Below are 21254 nucleotides of genomic sequence, written 5' to 3' on the forward strand. Positions count from 1 at the left end.
TAATAAAGCACTTTGTCTCTTGAAATAGAATCGAGTTTAATATCCGAGGCTGACTGATATGGTTTGGAAGCAACCTTGGTGCGATTGAGATTTATTTACAAATATGCACTTACGTGCTTTGCTTAAAGTGGAAAAGCATGCTGATAAATGGTGTCTTTGGAATATTCTCAGTTAAAGTACTATTTATTGTATTTCAATTACTTTCACATACATTTCGAAGTGAGTATTTGAAGATTTTCTCTTTGAAAATACAAGTAGTTGAATAATGGAATGTATCTGGAAATACACTTGTAAAATATTGGCATGTATTTGAAAATACTCCAATACAAAGAAAATAAATATTTAAAATACAAATGCTTAAATACAAATGTATTTGAACCCAGGTCTGACATTGAATCAATTCCCATTCAAGTTTTGTGTTGCACCACTACACCCGGTGCCCTGTATGAGGATATCTATGTCCCAAATGACACCCTATTCCCTATATAGTGCACTTCAGTATACCATTGGGGACATCCCCAGTTATTATTTTTTTCTCCTCACGTGGGTCACCAAATGTAGTAAAACCAAAACCAAGATAAAAGACAAGATAAATCCTCCTGAATGGCCGACTCCCACATACATCATCTTTTACCAGGACATGTTTATTTACAGATGATAAAATGACAGGAGGTTTGTTACAGGGTGTTCAACAGGTTACGGCCACGTCGACAGTTTCCACTACCTGCGTAAGCACACTCAGTCCAGAAGGGGACAAGAGGGGGGGGGGACACAATCCACGAAGCTAGAAACACACCAGTACTGTCTATGGAGACAGAGACGGAGTCCGAGGGGGAGAGATTTGGGAGGAGGGAATGGGGAAAAAGACTCATATTCAGATATAAAATAACATGTACAAATCTCATGGCCATCAGGCACTGTGCTCCCTATTTACAGTTGTCTTAACAGGCTACAGAGAAACTCCAAGATTGCAGGTACAGTTTACACATCGTGCTTTGGGGGAGAAAACAAAGTCAGTTCTATAGGGTAAAACCAATGGAGCAAAAAGGGGTAGAGGGGATTCTCAGACACACATGCAGAGCGCTCCACCCAGAGAATTGATGACAGCGATATACATGATAATCCGTTTTTTAATTCAGTGTAAGACACACACAGCACACGCACACAGCACATATGGACTTATACTTACATGTACAGGCACGCACACACACATTTCAGTGCTCAAATACTATATGCTGCCTGTGCTAAAACCCTAGTTACCCTAGCAGAGCTAACTGTCAGAGTCCACCTAGCTCTCAAGCAGTGGCGAATACTACATTCCCCAGCATTCACAGCACCACTGTATAATTAACGACAGGGTAATTACAAACTAATGGGCAGCACGTCGGTATCCGTCACGTCGACTCTGCAAGGAACAGTCCAGTCTCCAAAGATCATGTGCGCCGCTCCCTCGGCTAATGGCAAACAAGCCTATTAAATTTTTATTTAATGGTTTACACTGTTGCCACTGCAGCAAGGGACCAGGGGGACAATGGGCCGTGGGAAAACCAAGGCATGCTATTATCTTTATTACAGCCTCCATTGAAATGATGTGAAATGGCCTAAGGGCCCACTGTGTGTGTGGTTTCTTGAGGGTAAAGTGATGAATAGTAAAGACCACTGTCACGTCGTCACTGAACTGTCGGACCAGAACTAAAATAAGTGTTTTTTTTCAGCTGTAGAGCGTTCACACAAGAAAGCCTGTTTTTGCTTTTGAAAAAAGACTAATATTTTCTGGGTCTATTTACACGAGCTTTGTAAAATATCTTTTTTTTCTTTACCTATTTACATGACAACATCAGATACAGGAAATGAACAGAAAAAAGTTATTGGTTTTTGATCATTAATATTGGCATGAAACTAAAATCAGCTATAATGTAAGTGTGTCTAAATAGCATGACTGAAATACTTTATGCCCGTGTGTTGGAGTCTAGTCTTTAGCAGTTGAGAACAGAACAATTCGACATTCATTGGTTTTTGCCTTTAGCCAATAGAATGGTGGCACAACTTTCAAATGAAACAAACAATATCGGGCATGACCGTCTTTTCCTTTTTATAGACTCATTTTTTCCCAATAACTACTCACAGAACTGCATGACAACCACATTATTTTCACATTTCAATTTCATGTCAACATCAATTGTTTTTTTTTCTTGTCTTTGAGAAAAAAATGGCAAAAAAAATGTTTTACTGCAAAAAATGAATTAAAATAACATTCAATGTAAAGCAGAGTAACCATGAAATAACACAAAATGGTCTCTGTTGTTTATTGTTGTGTGAGATAACAAGCGCTGTAGCCTGGTTACGGATACACCATGAAGACGGTTAACATATACACAGGAAACATTACCTATAACTCTAAGGGCTCGGTACAGATGAATTTTCTGCCAAAAAACAGCAGTACTCTGTTTTTGACATTATTGGTCATGGCATCACATCAAAACCAGTGCTAAAACACAGCCTTGCACAATCCCCTACAATGAAGCCAGCTCATTGGTCAACAGTGGCAGGTGTAACGATGTTCATATTCTGTTCAAAATATTTAAAATTTCCTGGCTTACTTCCTGACCACACAGACCATGTGTACTGACCATGTAGTCCTCCCAGATGTAACCACCTAGAACCATAATGGATCTTGGGGGATTCTTTCCGACTGGCTATATAGCTGTTATCATCAGAGATTTTTTTTCCTGTCATACTGTCACCTTATGGAAATACATGGTACACTAGTAAAATAATGGAGACAGACGGTCTGCATAGTTAACGCAAACGATTTTGATCAAATATGCTGAATATATTTACACAAAAATAGCTCTCACACTTATAACAGCAGACACACGCTTCAGCGGAAGCTCTCATTCAGACACACCAAGACGAATATCACTACAATGTGCAAAGGTACCTTTACAGTACCTGTCTATTTTTTCATCTTCTTTTAAAAGAAAAACAAAACAAAATGGTGGCATAACCGATGAGCAAGCTCAACTTTCTCTGAGCCGGAAGCTCAAAGAGGAGTGGGCATACTCAGGCATACAGGGGCGAATGTAGCGTAGTACACAGGCATTAGACAGGACAGCCCAGACATCACATCTTAGACCGCAATAGAATACAGACGAGACTGCTGCAGTGAGGGTAGGGTAGCTTACTCTGTAAATGCTACTGTTGGAGATCTTTTTACCAGGCACAGCAGACTTGAGTGGGAGTTGATAGTGGCGGTACTTATCCGTGTGACAGAGAGCTTTGGTGTGTATTGTGTGTATGTGTTTATGCATGTGTTTAGGAGCGGGTGTTTTCGCAAATGGGGATTGAATAAGAGGGGGAAGGAAAATAAATAAAAGCAACGGATAAGCAACGGCAAAGGCGTAAAAAACAACAACAAAACCAGAGTCAGAGGAAAAAAAAGAAACAATATTACAATCACTGATCAACACAAACTGTCCTTGACTGGAGCCATCTTGGATAGAAACAATATAATTGATTAGTCACATATAAACGCTTGTTGTTGGGGTCTTCCTCTCTCTTTCTCTCTGGCTTGCTCTCTCTTATTTGTATTTACACACACTTTTCTTTTTCTCTGGGCCCTTATGGACATATATTTTTTTATGTGTTGTGTTATTTTCTGTATTTTGATCTCAAGATGCTCCGAAATGTTCTCGTTTGCAGCGAGGGGCAAAAGGGCACACACGTTTTATGCTTTACTGTCGTCCCGCTTTGTGTGGATGCTGTTGTCGCTGTGCACTTTGATCTCGATCATGTCGGGCTTGAGCGTCTCCTTCCCGTTCTCCTCCTTCAGCGGTAGCTTCCTGTGGGAGAGAGACAAAGGAGACAGACATGTCTGAGTGAGAGACCTCAGATGAAAGGGTTCATTATAACTACATATTTCACTCAACCCAAGTCTCACTCATGACCATGAGTTCATTGTTAATTACGGTAACAGTTCAGAGAAGACACTCATAAACAATCAATACGTAGAAATGTGGAATGTGAAAGGACTTTATCACCCTGTGAAATGTATACATTTTGATATGACATTTAGCTAAATAATTTACATACACACATACAGAGCATGCATGCTTATTGGCAAACTATAAGAGGTGGGATGAGTGGTAGTTTCCATGGCAGCATAGAGTGAGCACGATGGAGAATGATGCATCCATAACATAAGTAGTGGTACCTTACTGCTACTCAATGCATGTAATACATTCAAAGTTATCACTGTCCAATTAATACATTTACTTGATCAATATATTAACATGGTGGTTTATAATGTCAACAGTTTCAACAGCCCTCAAATTAATTACTGAACCTACACTACCATTCAAAAGCTTTTGGTCAGTTAGAAATGCCCTTGTTTTTCAAAGAAAAGCTAATTTTTTTGTCCATTAAAATAACATCAAATCGATTAGAAATAAAGTGTAGATATTGTTAATGTTGTAAATGACTATTGTAGCTGGAAACGGCTGATATTTAATGGGATATCTACGTAGGTGTACAAAGGCCCATTATCAGCAACTATCACTGTTGTGTTCCAAAGGCACATTGTGTTAGGTAATCTAAGTTTATCATTTTAAAAGGCTAATTGATCATTAGAAAACCCTTTTGCAATAATGTTAGCACAACTGAAAACTGTTGTTTCTGTGTTATTTTGCCCATCTTAATCTTCTATTTTTATTGGCCAGTCTGAGATATGGCTTTTTCTTTGCAACTCTGCCTAGAAGGCCAGCATCCGTAGTCGCCTCTTCACTGTTGCCGTTGAGACTGGTGTTTTGCGGGGCGTTTGTTTCTCAAACTAGACACTCTAATGTACTTGTCCTCTTGCTCAGTTGTGCACCGGGGCCTCCCACTCCTCTTTCTATTCTGGTTAGTCAGCTTGCACTGTTTGTGAAGGGAATAATACACAGCATTGTACGAGATCTTCAGTTTCTTGGCAATTTCTCAATGGAAATTCTCAGAACAAGAGTAGACTGACAAGTATCAGAAGAAAGTTATTTGATTCTTGCCATTTTGAGCCTGTAATCGAACCCACAAATGCTGATGCTCCAGATAATCAACTAGTCTGATGAAGGCCAGTTGTATTGCTTCTTTAATTAGAACAACAGTTTTCAGCTGTGCTAACAAAATTGAAAAATTGGTTTCTAATGATCAATTAGCCTTTTAAAATTATAAACTTGGATTAGCTAACACAACATGCCATTGGAAGACAGGAGTGATGGTTGCTGATAATGGGCCTCTGTACCACTATGTAGATATTCCTTAAAAATCTGCCGTTTCTAGTACTCATACAAGCTCAGTCGATTAAAGACAACACTACAACTATCAAATCCAGTAGCGTTCAATGATCCCATCGGCAAGGTACACCCTTGTGTTGAAGAGGCCTGTTATAAGATGGAATAAACCTTGACTTTGGCCCCTGGCTGTTGAACCATATATTATAGAAGGCTCTTCACTGACAGGACACGGTTGTGGCCTGAATTGACCATACTCTTTCATACTAAAGCACATTTCCACCACTATATGTCTAGTCCACTACTACAACCTATAACCATGTCCATAAATTATATCAGTTAAGTGAGTGCAAGGGCAACACCATTAGCCAAGACCTAGAAAACACACTAAAACACCAACTTGCTTCTTGTCAACTTCAACTAAAGTGCCCTTTTCTACTAATATGGCTGCATATTTGGGTTAGGGTGGGGTTACATTATGCTGCATTTAGACGAGGAACGCAAAAAACATCATACCAGTAAGCATAGCCGGACATGAACTCAAGTAAGAGGGGGATGGCAAAAGCAAGCCAGCACGCTCGTATGCGTTGCTATAGGGATTTCAGTAAACAATCACTGTAAATCAACATCCGGTAGAAAACAACGCTACGGTAAAAGTTTAAATATTTGAACTGGGGGCAAGTCCCTTCTACAGTCGCAACTGACGGCATTCACCGCCTGCCTCAATGGCATTTACCGTCGTGCTGTCATTGAAAACAATGACATCCGGATTGTCGTCTACCTCGTACCATCTAAATACAGCATTAGGGTGGACAGGGCCTTAGAATCCTAGTGGTTCTGGTTCCTTACTCTGGCTCTGTGAGAGGTGTAGTCTCGTTGGGTTCGTGCACTGGGCTCCCATCGTGGTTAGTTATTCTCTCCTCTTCCGTTCTCATCTCAACGATAGGATCCTTGGACCCATCGCCCCTACGCACAAACACACACACACACACAGGCATGAGCATGCACATGCGTGCACACACAGTTACACACAAACTTCAGCAAATCCATTTGTTACACAAAGCAGACAGAAGCAGCGCTTTCCTGTTCTCATCTCTCCTCTTCTATGATATCTCCAGCGGCCATGTCTCCATGCAACCTTGTATACTTAACCCTCACACAGAATGCTGAGGCAATATCTCAGTGTGCCTGCCTATAATCTAACAGAGCCTCCAAGTGACACCAAAGCACAGTGGGGAAGCCTCTCTCGTTCCCTCGCTTGCTCTTTCCTACGACAATGTTAATCGCGCCAATAAGGCTATCCACACCAGTGCTTTGGGGCTTGCTGACAATCCAAAGGGATTGAATTGGGTTGAGTCGGGGGAACCTGAGTCGGGGGAACCTGGTTGGCCCTGGGTTCAACCACTTCCTATCTCAGAGGTTTTCGATGTTAAGCTCCACAGTATGTCAGTAGTGACTCTGAGGGGGCCGATGTCCTATAATAAGCCCGAAAAATCCATAATGCCGGGCATACACTGCTCAATATTCTGCCACAAATTCGCCACGTTTTTGCCGTCCCAGACAAATTTCCATGATCGGGGTGAAATCCTATGAATTAGGGCTAGGATTAGTATGTTGGGACTCACGAAGTTTGAGCGTGTCAAGGACACACCGATGATGGCTGTTCCGTTCTCCAGACCCCTGTCGGTTGTCTGAGAATTTTCTGACATTTTGGTCGTACATCTTGTAGTATGTGCAGTACTACGATGCAATTGGGCAAGGACTGCTGACAATAGCCAATGAGTACTCAGCATGTGAGACCAACAATGATGGCGAAGAAGAAAGCAACAGCAACACACACATGGATAGAGATAGATAGAGACCAAGATAGATTGGTGGAGCTGTGGAGAGAACGCAATGCCTTTCAATGGCAAGTTCATTTTACATGGCCTGGTGACCCGGATGAGCGGAGTTTGCTCATTTTAGACCATTCCATTGGTTCTTAAGTGAAATCTCCACCCACCAGGGGCACCAATATTACATCTGCATCCTACCGTGTTAGAAACCAAAAAGATAATTTCATATTATAATTTTTATTTCATATTAAATCCATAATCTGCTCCTCTGTCTCTTTTTTAAAATGTTTCTGCACATAATAATGTGCACACTAATAAACCAGCTTACTGTTTATGTGTCAGAATTGTTTTCCTATGACAACCGAGAAACTCAGGGCAAGATCAACTAGGGAATCATTGTGTAATGTGAGCAACCTGGGGTTGAGGAGGGACAGAATGTAATATTTGGGACAAGGAAATTGGCGCACGTCCAAGTTGTTAAGATTTTAGAAGTGTGTAGTGTATGCCTAGTATAAGCTTCATTCCTCAAGCAGTCTGAGAAGGCAGAATATAAACATCTAAAGACAATTGACAAGTACCATCCACATTAAAGCAGCTTGCCTTTGGCCCCACTTGTAGTTTGAGACCCCTGCTTTAAATACAAGGGAAAATGAGTCTAAGTCCTCTAAACAGCATGTAGGAAGCACATATAAACCATACTTTTTACGAAGCAAAAGTGCAGTGCTCAAGTCCCACCAGACCTTACATATCCAATTATAACCTAAAAACATAAGACAACACTCCTAAACCAAAGATGACTCAATTACTATTTCCTCCAAGATGCAGAACTAGTCTTACAAACCTAAAAAAAACCTGGTCAGTTACTTTGCCACTATATTTCCCACTTAGTGAAAAGTGTACAGTGCTTTAAATGCTAAACAATAATTAAGTATAGGAGATTACTTCTACATTTGTCTCTGTAGAAGACATAAATGGGTTAATCAATCATGTTGAGTGTTCATAGTTATTCATAGTAGTATTAGGTCCCTAAATGCATTTCTCTCTATTTTAACATGTGTTCATTTGTTTTTATAACGCTGTGCTTGTTTATTTAGTTTTTTAAGCACTTTGAGATTATTTCTTTGTACTGAAAAGCACTATACAGTATAAGCTAAATAAATTATTCTAATTATGACTTATCTCTGTTTGTATAGAAACACAATGTGAATATATTAAAAAGGACAAACTGTTTATTACCACCTTTTCCACATAAGCACGTCCTTGCTCAATACAATATTAATTATGTCAGGCAAAAACACATCAAATATGCAACTAAATAATTATACATTGCTAATTTACATTTGTATGCATAGTCACCTAAAAATGCTGAAAGCATGCATTCCTGAAATCAATGAATAGTTAATTAGCCAGTGAATTAAAGTTATTTTAATTTAATCAAATTGTTTAGTGATAATGTGATTCTTTGGGAAAAATAAAGTGGGCCGCTATTGTGCGGGAAGGAGAGGGTAATAATGTCCCTTTCCCTCTGCCCTTGTTCAACCATCCTGCAGATCTGAGACAATTGAGTTGGTGTAAGCAGTAGCTCTAGCTATTTTCTTCTATTTTGCTTATACTGATATTAATCAGATCTAGCGAGGCTGCAAAAAAGGGAACAACTTTTTGGAATGAGATGTTGCCCAAAGCAAACTGGTAAAACACGCTGTATGCTTCCCGTCATAGACATGACCAGCACAACCATACACGAATTACGAATCACAACCCTACCCAAGTCAACTCCATAAGAATCTAATGTTACTATACATACGGTATCATCTCTTTCCATTCACCACTTACTGTCATGAGTAGGTGGACCATTTACATGTAAGTGTCTTACATAACTTATACAATCCTACAAAACATTCAACACATCTCTAAGACTTAGAATCCCATCTTAGCACCACTTAAGCACCGTGGTGGATCTGAATTAGCATCTTAAACTTAAAGCATCTCCTACTTTCCATTAATCCAAATCCCTCAGATGTGTTGAAAGGCGTAAGTCAGAGGCAGTCTGCAGTCTCAGCAGGAAGATATAGTGGCTTGCAAAAGTATCCCTCCCCCCTTGGCATTTGTCCTATTTTGTTGCCTTTACAACCTGGAATTAAAATAGATTTTTGGGGGATTTGTATCATTTGAGTTACACAACATGCCTAACACTTTGAAGATGCAAAATATTTTTTCTTGTGAAACAAAGCATGCATAACTATTCACCCCCTCAAAGTCAATACTTTGTAGAGTCACCTTCTGCAGCAATTACTGCTGCAAGTTTCTTGGGGTATGTATCTATAAGCTTGGCACATCTAGCCACTGGGATTTTCATCCATTATTCAAGGCAAAACTGCTCTGCTGGTGTACAGCAATCTCTAAATCATACCACAGATTCTAAATTGTATTGATGAATGGACTTTGACTAGGCCATTCCAAGACATTTAAATGTCTCCCCTTAAACCACTCAAGTGTTGCTTTAGCAGTATGCTTAGGGTCATTGTCCTCCAGTCTCAAATCTCTGAAAGACTGAAACAAGTTTCCCTTAAGAATTTCTCTATGTTTAGCGCCATCCATCATTCCTTCAATTATGACCAGTTTCCCAGTCCCTGCCGATGAAAAACATCTGCACCGCATGATGCTGCCACTACAATGCTTCCCTGTGGGGATGGTGTTCTTGGGGTGATGAAAGGTATTTTTCCTTGATGGCCAAAAAGCTCAATTTTAGCCTCATCAGTGCAGAGTACCTTCTTCCAAATGTTTGGGGAGTCTCCCACATGCCTTTTGGCAAACACCAAACGTGTATGCTTATTTTTGTCTTGAAGCAATGGTTTCTTTCTGGCCACTCTTCCGTAACGTCCAGCTCTGTGGAGTGTACAGCTTAAAGTGGTCCTATGGACAGATACTCCAATTTCCACTGTGGAGCTTTGCACCTCCTTCAGGGTTATCTTTGGTCTCTTTGTTGCCTCTCTGATTAATGCCCACCTTGGCTCTTACAGGTTTGCTGGGGTGCCATATTCTTTCCATTTAAAAAAATAATAATTACCCCCCTTTTTCGTGGTATACCAATTGTTAGTAGTTACTATCTTGTCTCATCGCTACAACTCCCGTACGGGCTCGGGAGAGACGAAGATTGAAAGCCATGCGTTCTCCGAAAAACAACCCAACCAAGCCAAGCGCACTGCTTCTTCACACAGCGCGCATCCAACCCGGAATCCAACCGCACCAATATCGGAGGAAACACAGTGCAGCTGGCGACCTGGTTAGCATGCACTGCTCCTGGACTGCCACAGGAGTCGCTAGTGCGCGATGAGACAAGGATAACACTACCGGCCAAACCCTCCCTAACTCAGACGACGCTAGGCCAATTGTGCGTCGCCCCATGCTGCGACAGAGCCTGGGCTCGAACCCAGAGTCTCTGGTGGCACAGCTAGCACTGCGATGCAGTGCCTTAGACCACTGCACCACCCAGGAGGCACCATTCTTTCCATTTTTTAATAAAGGATTTAATGGTGCTCTGTGGGATGTTCAAAGTTTTGGATATTTTTTTATAACCCAACCCTAATCTGTACTTCTTCACAACTTTGTCCCTGACATGTTTGGAGAGCTCCTTGGTCTTCATGGTGCCACTTGTTTGATGGTGCCCCTTGCTTAGTGGTGTTGCAGACTCTGGGGCTTCTCTATCCAATTGAGAATTTGTGGTATGACTTAAAGGTTGCTGTACACCAGCGGAACCCATCCAACTTGAAGGAGCTGGAGCAGTTTTGCCTTGAAGAATAGGCAAAGATCCCATTGGCTAGATCTGCCAAGCTTATAGAAACATACCCCAAGAACTTGCAGCTGTAATTGCTGCAAAAGGTGACTCTACAAAGTATGGACTTTGGGGGGTAAATAGTTATGCACGCTCAAGTTTACAGTTTTTTTGTCTTATTTCTTGTTTGTTTCACATGAAAAAGTACTTTGCATCTTCAAAGTGGTAGGCATTTTGTGTAAATCAAATGATACAAACCCCCACAAAATATATTTTAATTCCAGGTTGTAAGGCAACAAAATAGGAAAAATGCAAGGGGGAGAATACTTTCGCAAGTCACTGTATATACTGAGATCATGTGACACTTAGTTTGCACACAGGTGGACTTTATTTAACTAATTAAGTGAATTCTGACGGTAGTTGGTTGATCCAGGTCTTATTTAGAGGCTTCATTGCAAAGGGGGTGAATACAAATGTACCCACCAGTTATCCGTTTTACATTTTTATTTATTTTTTAAACAAGTTATTTTTTTCATTTCACTTCACCAATTTGGACTATTTTGTGTATGTCCATTACATGAAATCACCAAAAAAATCCATTTAAATTACAGGTTGTAATACAACAAAATAGGCAAAACGCCAAGGGGGATGAATCCTTTTTTTCTTTTTTTTCTCCCCAATTTCGTGGTATCCAATTGTTAGTAGCTACTATCTTGTCTCATCGCTACAACTCCCGTACGGGCTCGGGAGAGACGAAGGTCGAAAGTCATGCGTCCTCCGATAAACAGCCCAACCAAGCCGCACTGCTTCTTAACACAGCGCGCATCCAACCCGGAAGCCAGCCGCACCAATGTGTCAGAGGAAACACCGTGCACCTGGCGACCTTGGTTAGTGTGCACTGCGCCCGGCCCGCCACAGGAGTCGCTGGTGCGCGATGAGACAAGGATATCCCTACCGGCCAAGCCCTCCCTAACCCGGACGATGCTAGGCCAATTGTGCGTCGCCCCACGGACCTCCCGGTCGCAGCCTGGGCTCGAACCCAGAGTCTCTGGTGGCACAGCTGACACTGCAGTGCAGCGCGAGGATGAATACTTTGAAAAGTTCTGTATCACCTACCCACCCACACGCAAGCACACACACACACAAAAACACTGTAGACTCCATTACACCTCCTTGTAAATCAGCACAATGTTAGTTTAGCTACACGCTGTCTTGTTAGCATCTTTGCTTCCTTTGCCTTGGCTGAGAGACAGCACGTACGCACACTGACAACTCTCCCACTCTATCCATCTTTCTCCCTCTGTTCCTCTCTCCTCTTTCACTCTCTTTATCTCTTGCTCTCCCTAACCTCTCTCTCTCTTTCCATCTTTCCCAAGCTCTATCACTCTTTCCATCCATTCTGCTGTGCTAGAGTCAGTCCTATCTTGCATTTATTAATTATTCATGCTGTTTCAATTTAAACTCCAGTTCCATGGAATGAGAGTGGAGGTAAATAGTAATAGCTGTGGTTTTGTAATGGCATGCTCAGTGAATCCTGAACACAGATAAGCATACACTGTAACCTAGATTTAGACACCCCGAACAAACACATAGCCTTGTATTTCCCCTCTTTCACATATACAGATTTTTTCACGTACACATGTATGTGCACACACGCCACAAACGTTGCTTTACAAGCAAGCTTACAAGCAAAAATTATAGCAGGAAGCACCAGTGACTAGATCAATAACAAAGTGGTCAGATGAAGCAGATGCTAAGCTACAGGACTATTTTGCTAGCACAGACTGGAATATGTTCCAGGATTCCTCCGATGGCATTGAGGAGTAACCCACATCAGTCATTGGCTTCATCATTACGTGCATCGGTGACGTCATCCCCACAGTAACTGTACGTATATACCCCAACCAGAAGGATTGGAATACAGGCAGCATCCGCACTGAGCTAAAGGCTAGAGCTGCCGCTTTCAAGGACCGGGACTCTAACCCGGAAGCTTATAAGAAATCCCGCTATGCCATCCGACGAACAATGAAACAGGCAAAGAGTCAATACAGGAGTAAGATTGAATTGTACTACACCGGCTCTGACGCTCGTCGGATGTGGCAGGGCTTGCAAACCATTACAGACTAGGAAAGAAGTACAGCCGAGAGCTGCCCAGTGACACAAACCTACCAGACAAGCTAAACTACTTCTATGCTCGCCATGAGGCAAATAACACTGAAACATGCATGAGAGCACCAGCTATTCCAGTAAACAGTGTGATCACGCTCTCCGCAGCAAATGTGAGTAAGACCTTTAGACAGGTCAACATTCACAAGGCCGCAGGGCCAGACAGATTACCAGGACATGTACTGCGAGCATGCACTGACCAACTGGCAAGTGTCTTCATTGTCAACCTCTCCTTGTCCGAGTCTGTAATATCAACATGTTTTAAGCAGACCACCATCGTGCCTGTGCCCCAAAACACTAAGGTAACCTGCCTAAATGACTACCGACCTGTATCACTCATGTCTGTAGCCATGAAGTGCTTTGAAAGGCTGGTCATGGCTCGCATCAACACCATTATCCCAGAAACCTTAGACCCACTCCAATTTGCATACCGCAACAGATCCACAGATGATGCAATCTCTATTGCTCTATTGCTCTCTCACTGCCCTTTCCCACCTGGACAAAAGGATCACTTAGTATGTGAGAATACTAGTCATTGACTACAGCTCAGAGGTCAATGTCATAGCGCCCACAAAGCTCATCAATAAGCTAAGGACCCTGGGACTAAACACCTCCCTCTGCAACCGGATCCTGGACTTCCTGACGGGCCGCCCCCAGGTGGTAAGGGTAGGTAATAACTCATCTGTTACGCTGATCCTCAACATAGGGGCCCCTCAGGGGTGTTCGCTCAGTCCCCTCTTGTGTCCTCCCTGTTCACTCATGACTGCACGACCAGGCATGACTCCAACACCATCATTAAATTTGACGATAACACAACAGTGGTAGGCCAGATCACCAACATGGACGAGACAGCTTATAGGGAGGAGGTCAGAGACCTGGCCGTGTGGTGCCAGGACAACAACCTCTCCCTCAATGTGATCAAGACAAAGGAGATGATTGTGGACTACAGAAAAAAGAGGACCGAGCACACCCCCATTCTCATCGACGGGGCTGCAGTGGAGCAGGTTGAGAGCTTCAAGTTCCTTGGTGTCCACATCACCAACAAACTAACATGATCCAAGCACACCAGGACAGCCGTGAAGAGGGCACGACAAAACGCAATCCCTCTCAGGAGACTGAAATGATTTGGCATGGGTCCTCAGATCCTCAAAAGGTTCTACAGATGCACAATTGAGAGTATCCTGAATTGTTGCATCACTGCCTGGTATGGCGACTGCTTGGCCTCTGACCGCAAGGCACTACAGATGGTAGTGTGAACGGTCCAGTACATCACTGGGGCCAAGCTTCCTGCCATCCAGGACCTCTATACCAGGTGGTGTCAGAGGACAGCCCTTAAAATTGTCAAAGACTCCAGCCACCCTAGTCATAGACTGTTCTCTCTGCTACTGCACGGCAAGCGGTACCGGAGCGCCAAGTCTAGGTCCAAGAGAATTCTTAACAGCTTCTACTCCCAAGCCATAAGACTCATGAACATCTAGTCAAGTGGCTACCCAGACTATTTACATTGCTCCCCCCCTTCTTTACACACCTGCTACTCTCTGGTTGTCATCTATGTATAGTCACTTTAATAACTATCTACATGTACATACTACCTCAACTAACCTGTGCCTCCGCATGTTGACTCTGTATCAGTACTCCCCTGTATATAGTCTCACTGTTGTTATTTTACTGCTGCTCTTTAATTACTTGTTACTTTTATGTCTTATTGTTATCCGTATATTTTTTTAACTACATTGTTGGTTAGGTATGTGAGCATTTCACTGTAAGGTCAACCAATACCTGTTGTATTCGGCGCATGTGACTAATACAATTGGATTTGATTTGACACACATGCACGAACGTGCAAACACCAACACGAGCGTGCATACACACCAAACATACCACATACAAGTTCATATGAAAAAACAAACTGTGCCAAGTATATTTCTGCGTAATGAAGAGTGAGCATTAAATGATTGAATGAGTGATTTACATATTTTGACAGTGGGGAGTGTCCGGGTGAGATATAAACTGCCTTTGTGTGTGTCTAAATAGTCTAAATTGGCTTACTTTCCATCATCTGCAATTATATGTAAAGTTTGGACAGGTGAAAATAAATACAGTGCCTTGCGAAAGTATTCGGCCCCCTTGAACTTTGCGACCTTTTGCCACATTTCAGGCTTCAAACATAAAGATATAAAACTGTATTTTTTTTGTGAAGAATCAACAACAAGTGGGACACAATCATGAAGTGGAACGACATTTATTGGATATTTCAAACTTTTTTAACAAATCAAAAACTGAAAAATTGGGCGTGCAAAATTATTCAGCCCCCTTAATTTAATACTTTGTAGCGCCACCTTTTGCTGCGATTACAGCTGTAAGTCGCTTGGGGTATGTCTCTATCAGTTTTGCACATCGAGAGACTGACAATTTTTCCCATTCCTCCTTGCAAAACAGCTCGAGCTCAGTGAGGTTGGATGGAGAGCATTTGTGAACAGCAGTTTTCAGTTCTTTCCACAGATTCTCGATTGGATTCAGGTCTGGACTTTGACTTGGCCATTCTAACACCTGGATATGTTTATTTTTGAACCATTCCATTGTAGATTTTGCTTTATGTTTTGGATCATTGTCTTGTTGGAAGACAAATCTCCGTCCCAGTGTCAGGTCTTTTGCAGACTCCATCAGGTTTTCTTCCAGAATGGTCCTGTATTTGGCTCCATCCATCTTCCCATCAATTTTAACCATCTTCCCTGTCCCTGCTGAAGAAAAGCAGGCCCAAACCATGATGCTGCCACCACCATGTTTGACAGTGAGGATGGTGTGTTCAGGGTGATGAAGAATGGCTTTCTTCTTGCCACTCTTCCATAAAGGCCAGATTTGTGCAATATACGACTGATTGTTGTCCTATGGACAGAGTCTCCCACCTCAGCTGTAGATCTCTGCAGTTCATCCAGAGTGATCATGGGCCTCTTGGCTGCATCTCTGATCAGTCTTCTCCTTGTATGAGCTGAAAGTTTAGAGGGACGGCCAGGTCTTGGTAGATTTGCAGTGGTCTGATACTCCTTCCATTTCAATATTGTCGCTTGCACAGTGCTCCTTGGGATGTTTAAAGCTTGGGAAATCTTTTTGTATCCAAATCCGGCTTTAAACTTCTTCACAACAGTATCTCGGACCTGCCTGGTGTGTTCCTTGTTCTTCATGATGCTCTCTGCGCTTTTAACGGACCTCTGAGACTATCACAGTGCAGGTGCATTTATACGGAGACTTGATTACACACAGGTGGATTGTATTTATCATCATTAGTCATTTAGGTCAACATTGGATCATTCAGAGATCCTCACTGAACTTCTGGAGAGTTTGCTGCAACTGAAAGTAAAGGGGCTGAATAATTTTGCACGCCCAATTTTTCAGTTTTTGATTTGTTAAAAAAGTTTGAAATATCCAATAAATGTCGTTCCACTTCATGATTGTGTCCCACTTGTTGTTGATTCTTCACAAAAAAATACAGTTTTATATCTTTATGTTTGAAACCTGAAATGTGGCAAAAGGTCGCAAAGTTCAAGGGGGCCGAATACTTTCGCAAGGCACTATATGTCAGAAACAAAATGGAGGATTAACTTTCACCTATCCAATTCTTCCAGATCAGAAGGGTAATGAGGGAAAAGGGAGTAGAAAGAATTGAGATACACTCTGAGTGAGTGAGGGAGCGAGGGAGTGAGTGAGTAAGCAAATGACTGAGTGAGCAGGTGAACAATCACTTGCGAATAACTGCCTGACTGACTGACAATGTCACATCACACATACTATGACAAAAGGTCAGTCTTCACAATTCAAAGGTCCACTCACAGGTAGGCGGCCTTGCCCTCCTCCATCTCCTTGCTCTTGCCGCTGGTGGTCGTCTTCTTGCTGCAGAGCTTGCGAGTGATACACATGAGCAGGCCACACTGGCGCAGGAAGTAGCAGCTGACGTCCACCACTACGAGGACCAGGAGGAAGCCGACCAGGCCCAGGCCCACCACAGGCCCCAACCCTAGGCCGCTGAACAGGGAGTCTGCTGGATGGAGGCCGGACAGAGAGAGAGAGTACTGTCACTCAATGAGTTACAGAGAAAGAGTAAGTGACACACATCTTATTAACATAACCCTGGCCACCCACAGGCCTGAGTCCAAGGCCCCTGAACAGGGAGTCTGCTGGATGGAGGCCAGACAGGGAGAGTATTGTCACTCAACAAGTTATATACCGAGTCACCACTGCCCCCAGGCCCAAGCTGCGGAACAGCGAGTCTGCTTAGATGGGAGAAACAGAGAGAGCCCTGTGGGAAGCTGCTATAGACCACCAAGTGCTAACAGTCAGTATGTGACATCAACAGTGGTATATTTTCTGGATGATTTAAATATTGACTGGTTTTCATCAAGCTGCCAACTCAAGAAAAAGCTTCAAACTGTAACCAATGCCTGCAACCTGGTTCAGGTTATCAGTCAAACGGTAGTTACAAACAGCACAGTAATTATATAATCAACATGTATTGATCACACCTTTACAGATGCTGCAGAATTGTGCTTTAAAGCAGTATACAAATCCATCAGATGTGGTGATCACAATACAGTAGCCATATCTAGGAAAACCAAAGTTCCAAAGGTTGGGCCTAATAGAGTGTGTGATAGGTAATACAATACGTTTTGTATTGATTCCTATGTTGTTGATGTAAAAAATATTTGTTGGTCTGTGATGTGTAATTAGGAGCAACCAGACACCTCACGTGACACCTTTACGAAATTGCTTATTCCAGGTACAAATACTCATGCAGCTATTAAGAAAATCACTGTAAAAAATGTTAACCTTTTCGTACGTGAGTTCCAAATATCTCTAACAGTCGCGCCAGCGTGAGTTGTTTTATGCACTTGACGTCAGAATGCACTCACTGTTCCAAATGTATTTACAGTTTTGTTCACGTTTTAAAGTACTGGTGACAAATAATGCATTCTGGTTATTGCATAGATTGTAATGGACACCTATTATGTATGTAAAATACTTTTTAGAAGGTTGCACTGATTATGATGAGCTAAGCTAATTCCAGCTATGTGTGGAGCTATGTTTGTTGACATACAATGCATTTTGAGTTTCACATAATCGTCTGTCGGACCAAAAATGTTATAACAAACCGAGGTGAGTAAGGGTTACTTCAGGAAGTGAATGGTGGGATGTGAACGATGGTAGATGACACACCCCCTTCAACATGGATACTATAAACAGATCAAACTCATCTTGTCTCGTCTTATTATCTTTGGTTTATGCGGGGAAAAAAACATGGCGGGGCGCACAAACTACCTATCATCGGATTACTTTTGATAAATGGTGAGCTCACCTGTGATGTAATTAATCATACATAGTAATTGCTATTAGCTAATTCATATTGTAGTTTATGTCAGCCAAGAGTTAGAAAAGATGACTGCTTGTGTTATGTCAATCTTTACTCAGTTAGTGCTAGGACAAATGTAGCCTACATTTTTCCGGTTTGGATGATTGTGTTATGCTGTAGCTACTTCTGTGAATGTCTGAACATTGCATCCAAAAATAAACTTCTCACATTCTGGACATAACTTTGTAAGGACTGTGTTTGTGTAAATAGTTTCTGAAAAAAGTGTGGCGTCATTCGAAACTGGCCTGTTCTAAATAAGCATTCTAAATAAGAGATTATGAATATGAATATGTTAACAAAGAGGTGCAGCTGGTTTCGGAAAAAGCATTGTATTTGGGACAAATCATTCACTAAACCATGAACCTCAACTAAATTTGGTAATGAATAATGTGTAAATTGAGCAAGTTGAGGTGACTAAACTGCTTGGAGTAACCCTGGATTGTAAACTGACATGGTCAAAACATGTTGACATAAAGCGCTGCTCTGCCTTCTTAACAACATTATCAACAAGGCAGTCCTACAGGCCCTTGTTTTGTCAGTAGTCCAGGTGTGGTCAGGTGCCACAAAGAAGGACTTTACAATTGGCTCAGAACAGGGCAGTATGGCTGGCCCTTTAATGTACATGGGGGGCTAACATTAATAGTATGCATGTCAATCTCTCATGGCTCAAAGTGAAGAGATTGACTTCATCACTACTTGTTTTTTAAAGAAGTGTTGACAAGATGAATGCACCGAGCTGTCTGTTTAAACTACTAGCACACAGCTCGGACACCCCTGCATACCCCACAAGACTTGCCACCAGAGGTCTCTTCACAATTCCCAAGTCCAGAACAGACTATGGCAGGCACACAGTACTACATAGAGCCATGACTACATGGAACTCTATTCCACATCAGGTAACTGATGCAAGATGTAGAATCAGATAAATACATCAGATAAAAAGACACCTTATGGTGTGGACTGTGAAGAGACACACACAGGTACACACACACATATACACACACAAACGCTAGCACTCTACACACACATCATTTGAAATAACGTTGGATGATGGTATTATACATTTTTTGTATTGTAAGATACAGTGCATTCTGAAAGTATTCAGACCCCTTGACCTTTTCCCCCAAAAATGTACGTTACAACCTTATTCTAAAATTGAATTTTTTTTCCCCCTCATTAATCAACACACAATACCCCATAACGACAAAGCAAAAATGGATTCTTAGAAATGTTTGCAAATGTATAAAAAAAATATCCCCGGAAATAACATATATACCTAAGTATTCAGACGCTTTACTCAGTACTTTGTTGAAGCACCTTTGGCACCGATTACAGCCATGAGTCTTCTTGGGTATGACACTAGCTCGACACACCTGTATTCAGGGAGTTTCTCCCATTCTTCTCTGCAGATCCTCTCAAGCTCTGTCAGGTTGGATGGGGAGTGTCGCCTCTTTCAGGTCTCTCCAGAGATGTTTGATCGGCTTCAATTCCGGGCTCTAGCTGGGCTACTCAAGGATATTCAGAAACTTGTCCTAAAGCCACTCCTGTGTTGTCTTGGCTGTGTGCTTAGGGTTGTTGTCCTGTTGGAAGGTGAACCTTTGCCCCAGTCTGAGGTCCTGAGCACTCTGGAGCAGGTTTTCATCAAGGATCTCTCTGTACTTTGCTCTGTTAATCTTTTCCTCGATCCTAACTAGTCTCCCAGTCCCTGCCACTGAAAAACATCCCCACAGCATGATGCTGCCATCACCATGCTTTACAATAGGGATGGTGCCAGGTTTCCTCCAGACGTGACGCTTGGCATTCAGGCCCAAGTGTTTAATCTTGGTTTCATCAGACCAGAAAATCTTGTTTCTCATGATCTGAGAATCATTTAGGTGCCGTTTGGCAAACTCCAAGCAGGCTGTCATGTGCCTTTTACTGAGGAGTGGCTTCCGCCTGGCCACTCGACAATAAAGGCCTGATTTGTGGAGTGCTGCAGAGATTGTTGTCCTCCTGGAAGGTTCTCCCATCTCCACAGAGGATCTCTGGACCTCCCTGACCAAGGCCCTTCTCCCGATTGCTCAATTTTTGGCCAGGCGGCCAGCTCAAGGAAGAGTCTTGGTGGTTTCAAACTTCTTCCATTTAAGAATGATGGTGTTCATTGTGTTCTTGGGGATCTTCAATGCTACAGTTAACCCACTGTTTCGAGGCCGTCATTGTAAATAAGAATTTGTTCTTAACTGACTTGCCTAGTTAAATAAAGGTTAAATAAATAAAAAATATTTTAAAAAAATAAAAAAATGTTCCGGGTAGCCTCAGAGAATAATATCAATTTATACGCTGATTCGGTGAGTGAGTTTATAAGGAACTGCATAGGAGATGATGATGTGAATATCATTAATGTGTTGACTGTTATTTTATCAAATCAATGAACTATGTTTAATTATTACGTGATTAAATTAATCATGTAACAATTAACTCATTAGCAATGTTGGGGCACTACAGGAAAAGTTATTTAACAAGTTACTATCTCCCAACTTAAACTCTAAAGATACAAATCTCTTACATCAATCACAGTCAATTATTAATCATTACCTCATCAGTCTCATTCTGAACGTCGCACAATTCTTGGATATCTGCACGAACCCTAACCTAACGTATAAATCAGCAATACACAAAATGGCTTAATTATGTATTTACATACTCACTAAATAATCACACAGAAATACATAAACACACAGTATAGGCTGAATTGATTATTAACATAATGAAATGAAAAGTCCCTAGTGGACTAACCCGATATGGCGTATAGTTACACAATGGAGAGGGGGTGGGGA

The 21254-nt window shown here is 41.9% G+C and overlaps 1 protein-coding gene across 3 annotated transcripts in view; it reads right to left on the reverse strand.

The window, feature by feature from the left end:
- Positions 1-289: 289 nt before the first annotated feature.
- Positions 290-21254, reverse strand: part of LOC112266605 (neural cell adhesion molecule 2) — a 411111-nt gene continuing 390146 nt past the window's right edge. The window contains exons 15-17 of one of the 3 annotated variants that reach the window (XM_024444230.2): positions 16866-17070; positions 6114-6230; positions 291-3842 (exon numbers count right to left, since the gene is read on the reverse strand). In XM_024444230.2, coding sequence (XP_024299998.1) covers positions 3728-3842; positions 6114-6230; positions 16866-17070 — 437 coding nt within the window. In that variant the 3' untranslated portion in view covers positions 291-3727. Of the gene's footprint in view, positions 3843-6113; positions 6231-16865; positions 17074-21254 lie in introns of all 3 variants that reach the window. The other 2 variants (XM_024444229.2, XM_024444231.2) reach the window with 2 other exon arrangements.

This window comes from Oncorhynchus tshawytscha, linkage group LG14, assembly GCF_018296145.1.
Source record: "Oncorhynchus tshawytscha isolate Ot180627B linkage group LG14, Otsh_v2.0, whole genome shotgun sequence".
In the NCBI taxonomy this organism is placed as follows: domain Eukaryota; kingdom Metazoa; phylum Chordata; class Actinopteri; order Salmoniformes; family Salmonidae; genus Oncorhynchus; species Oncorhynchus tshawytscha.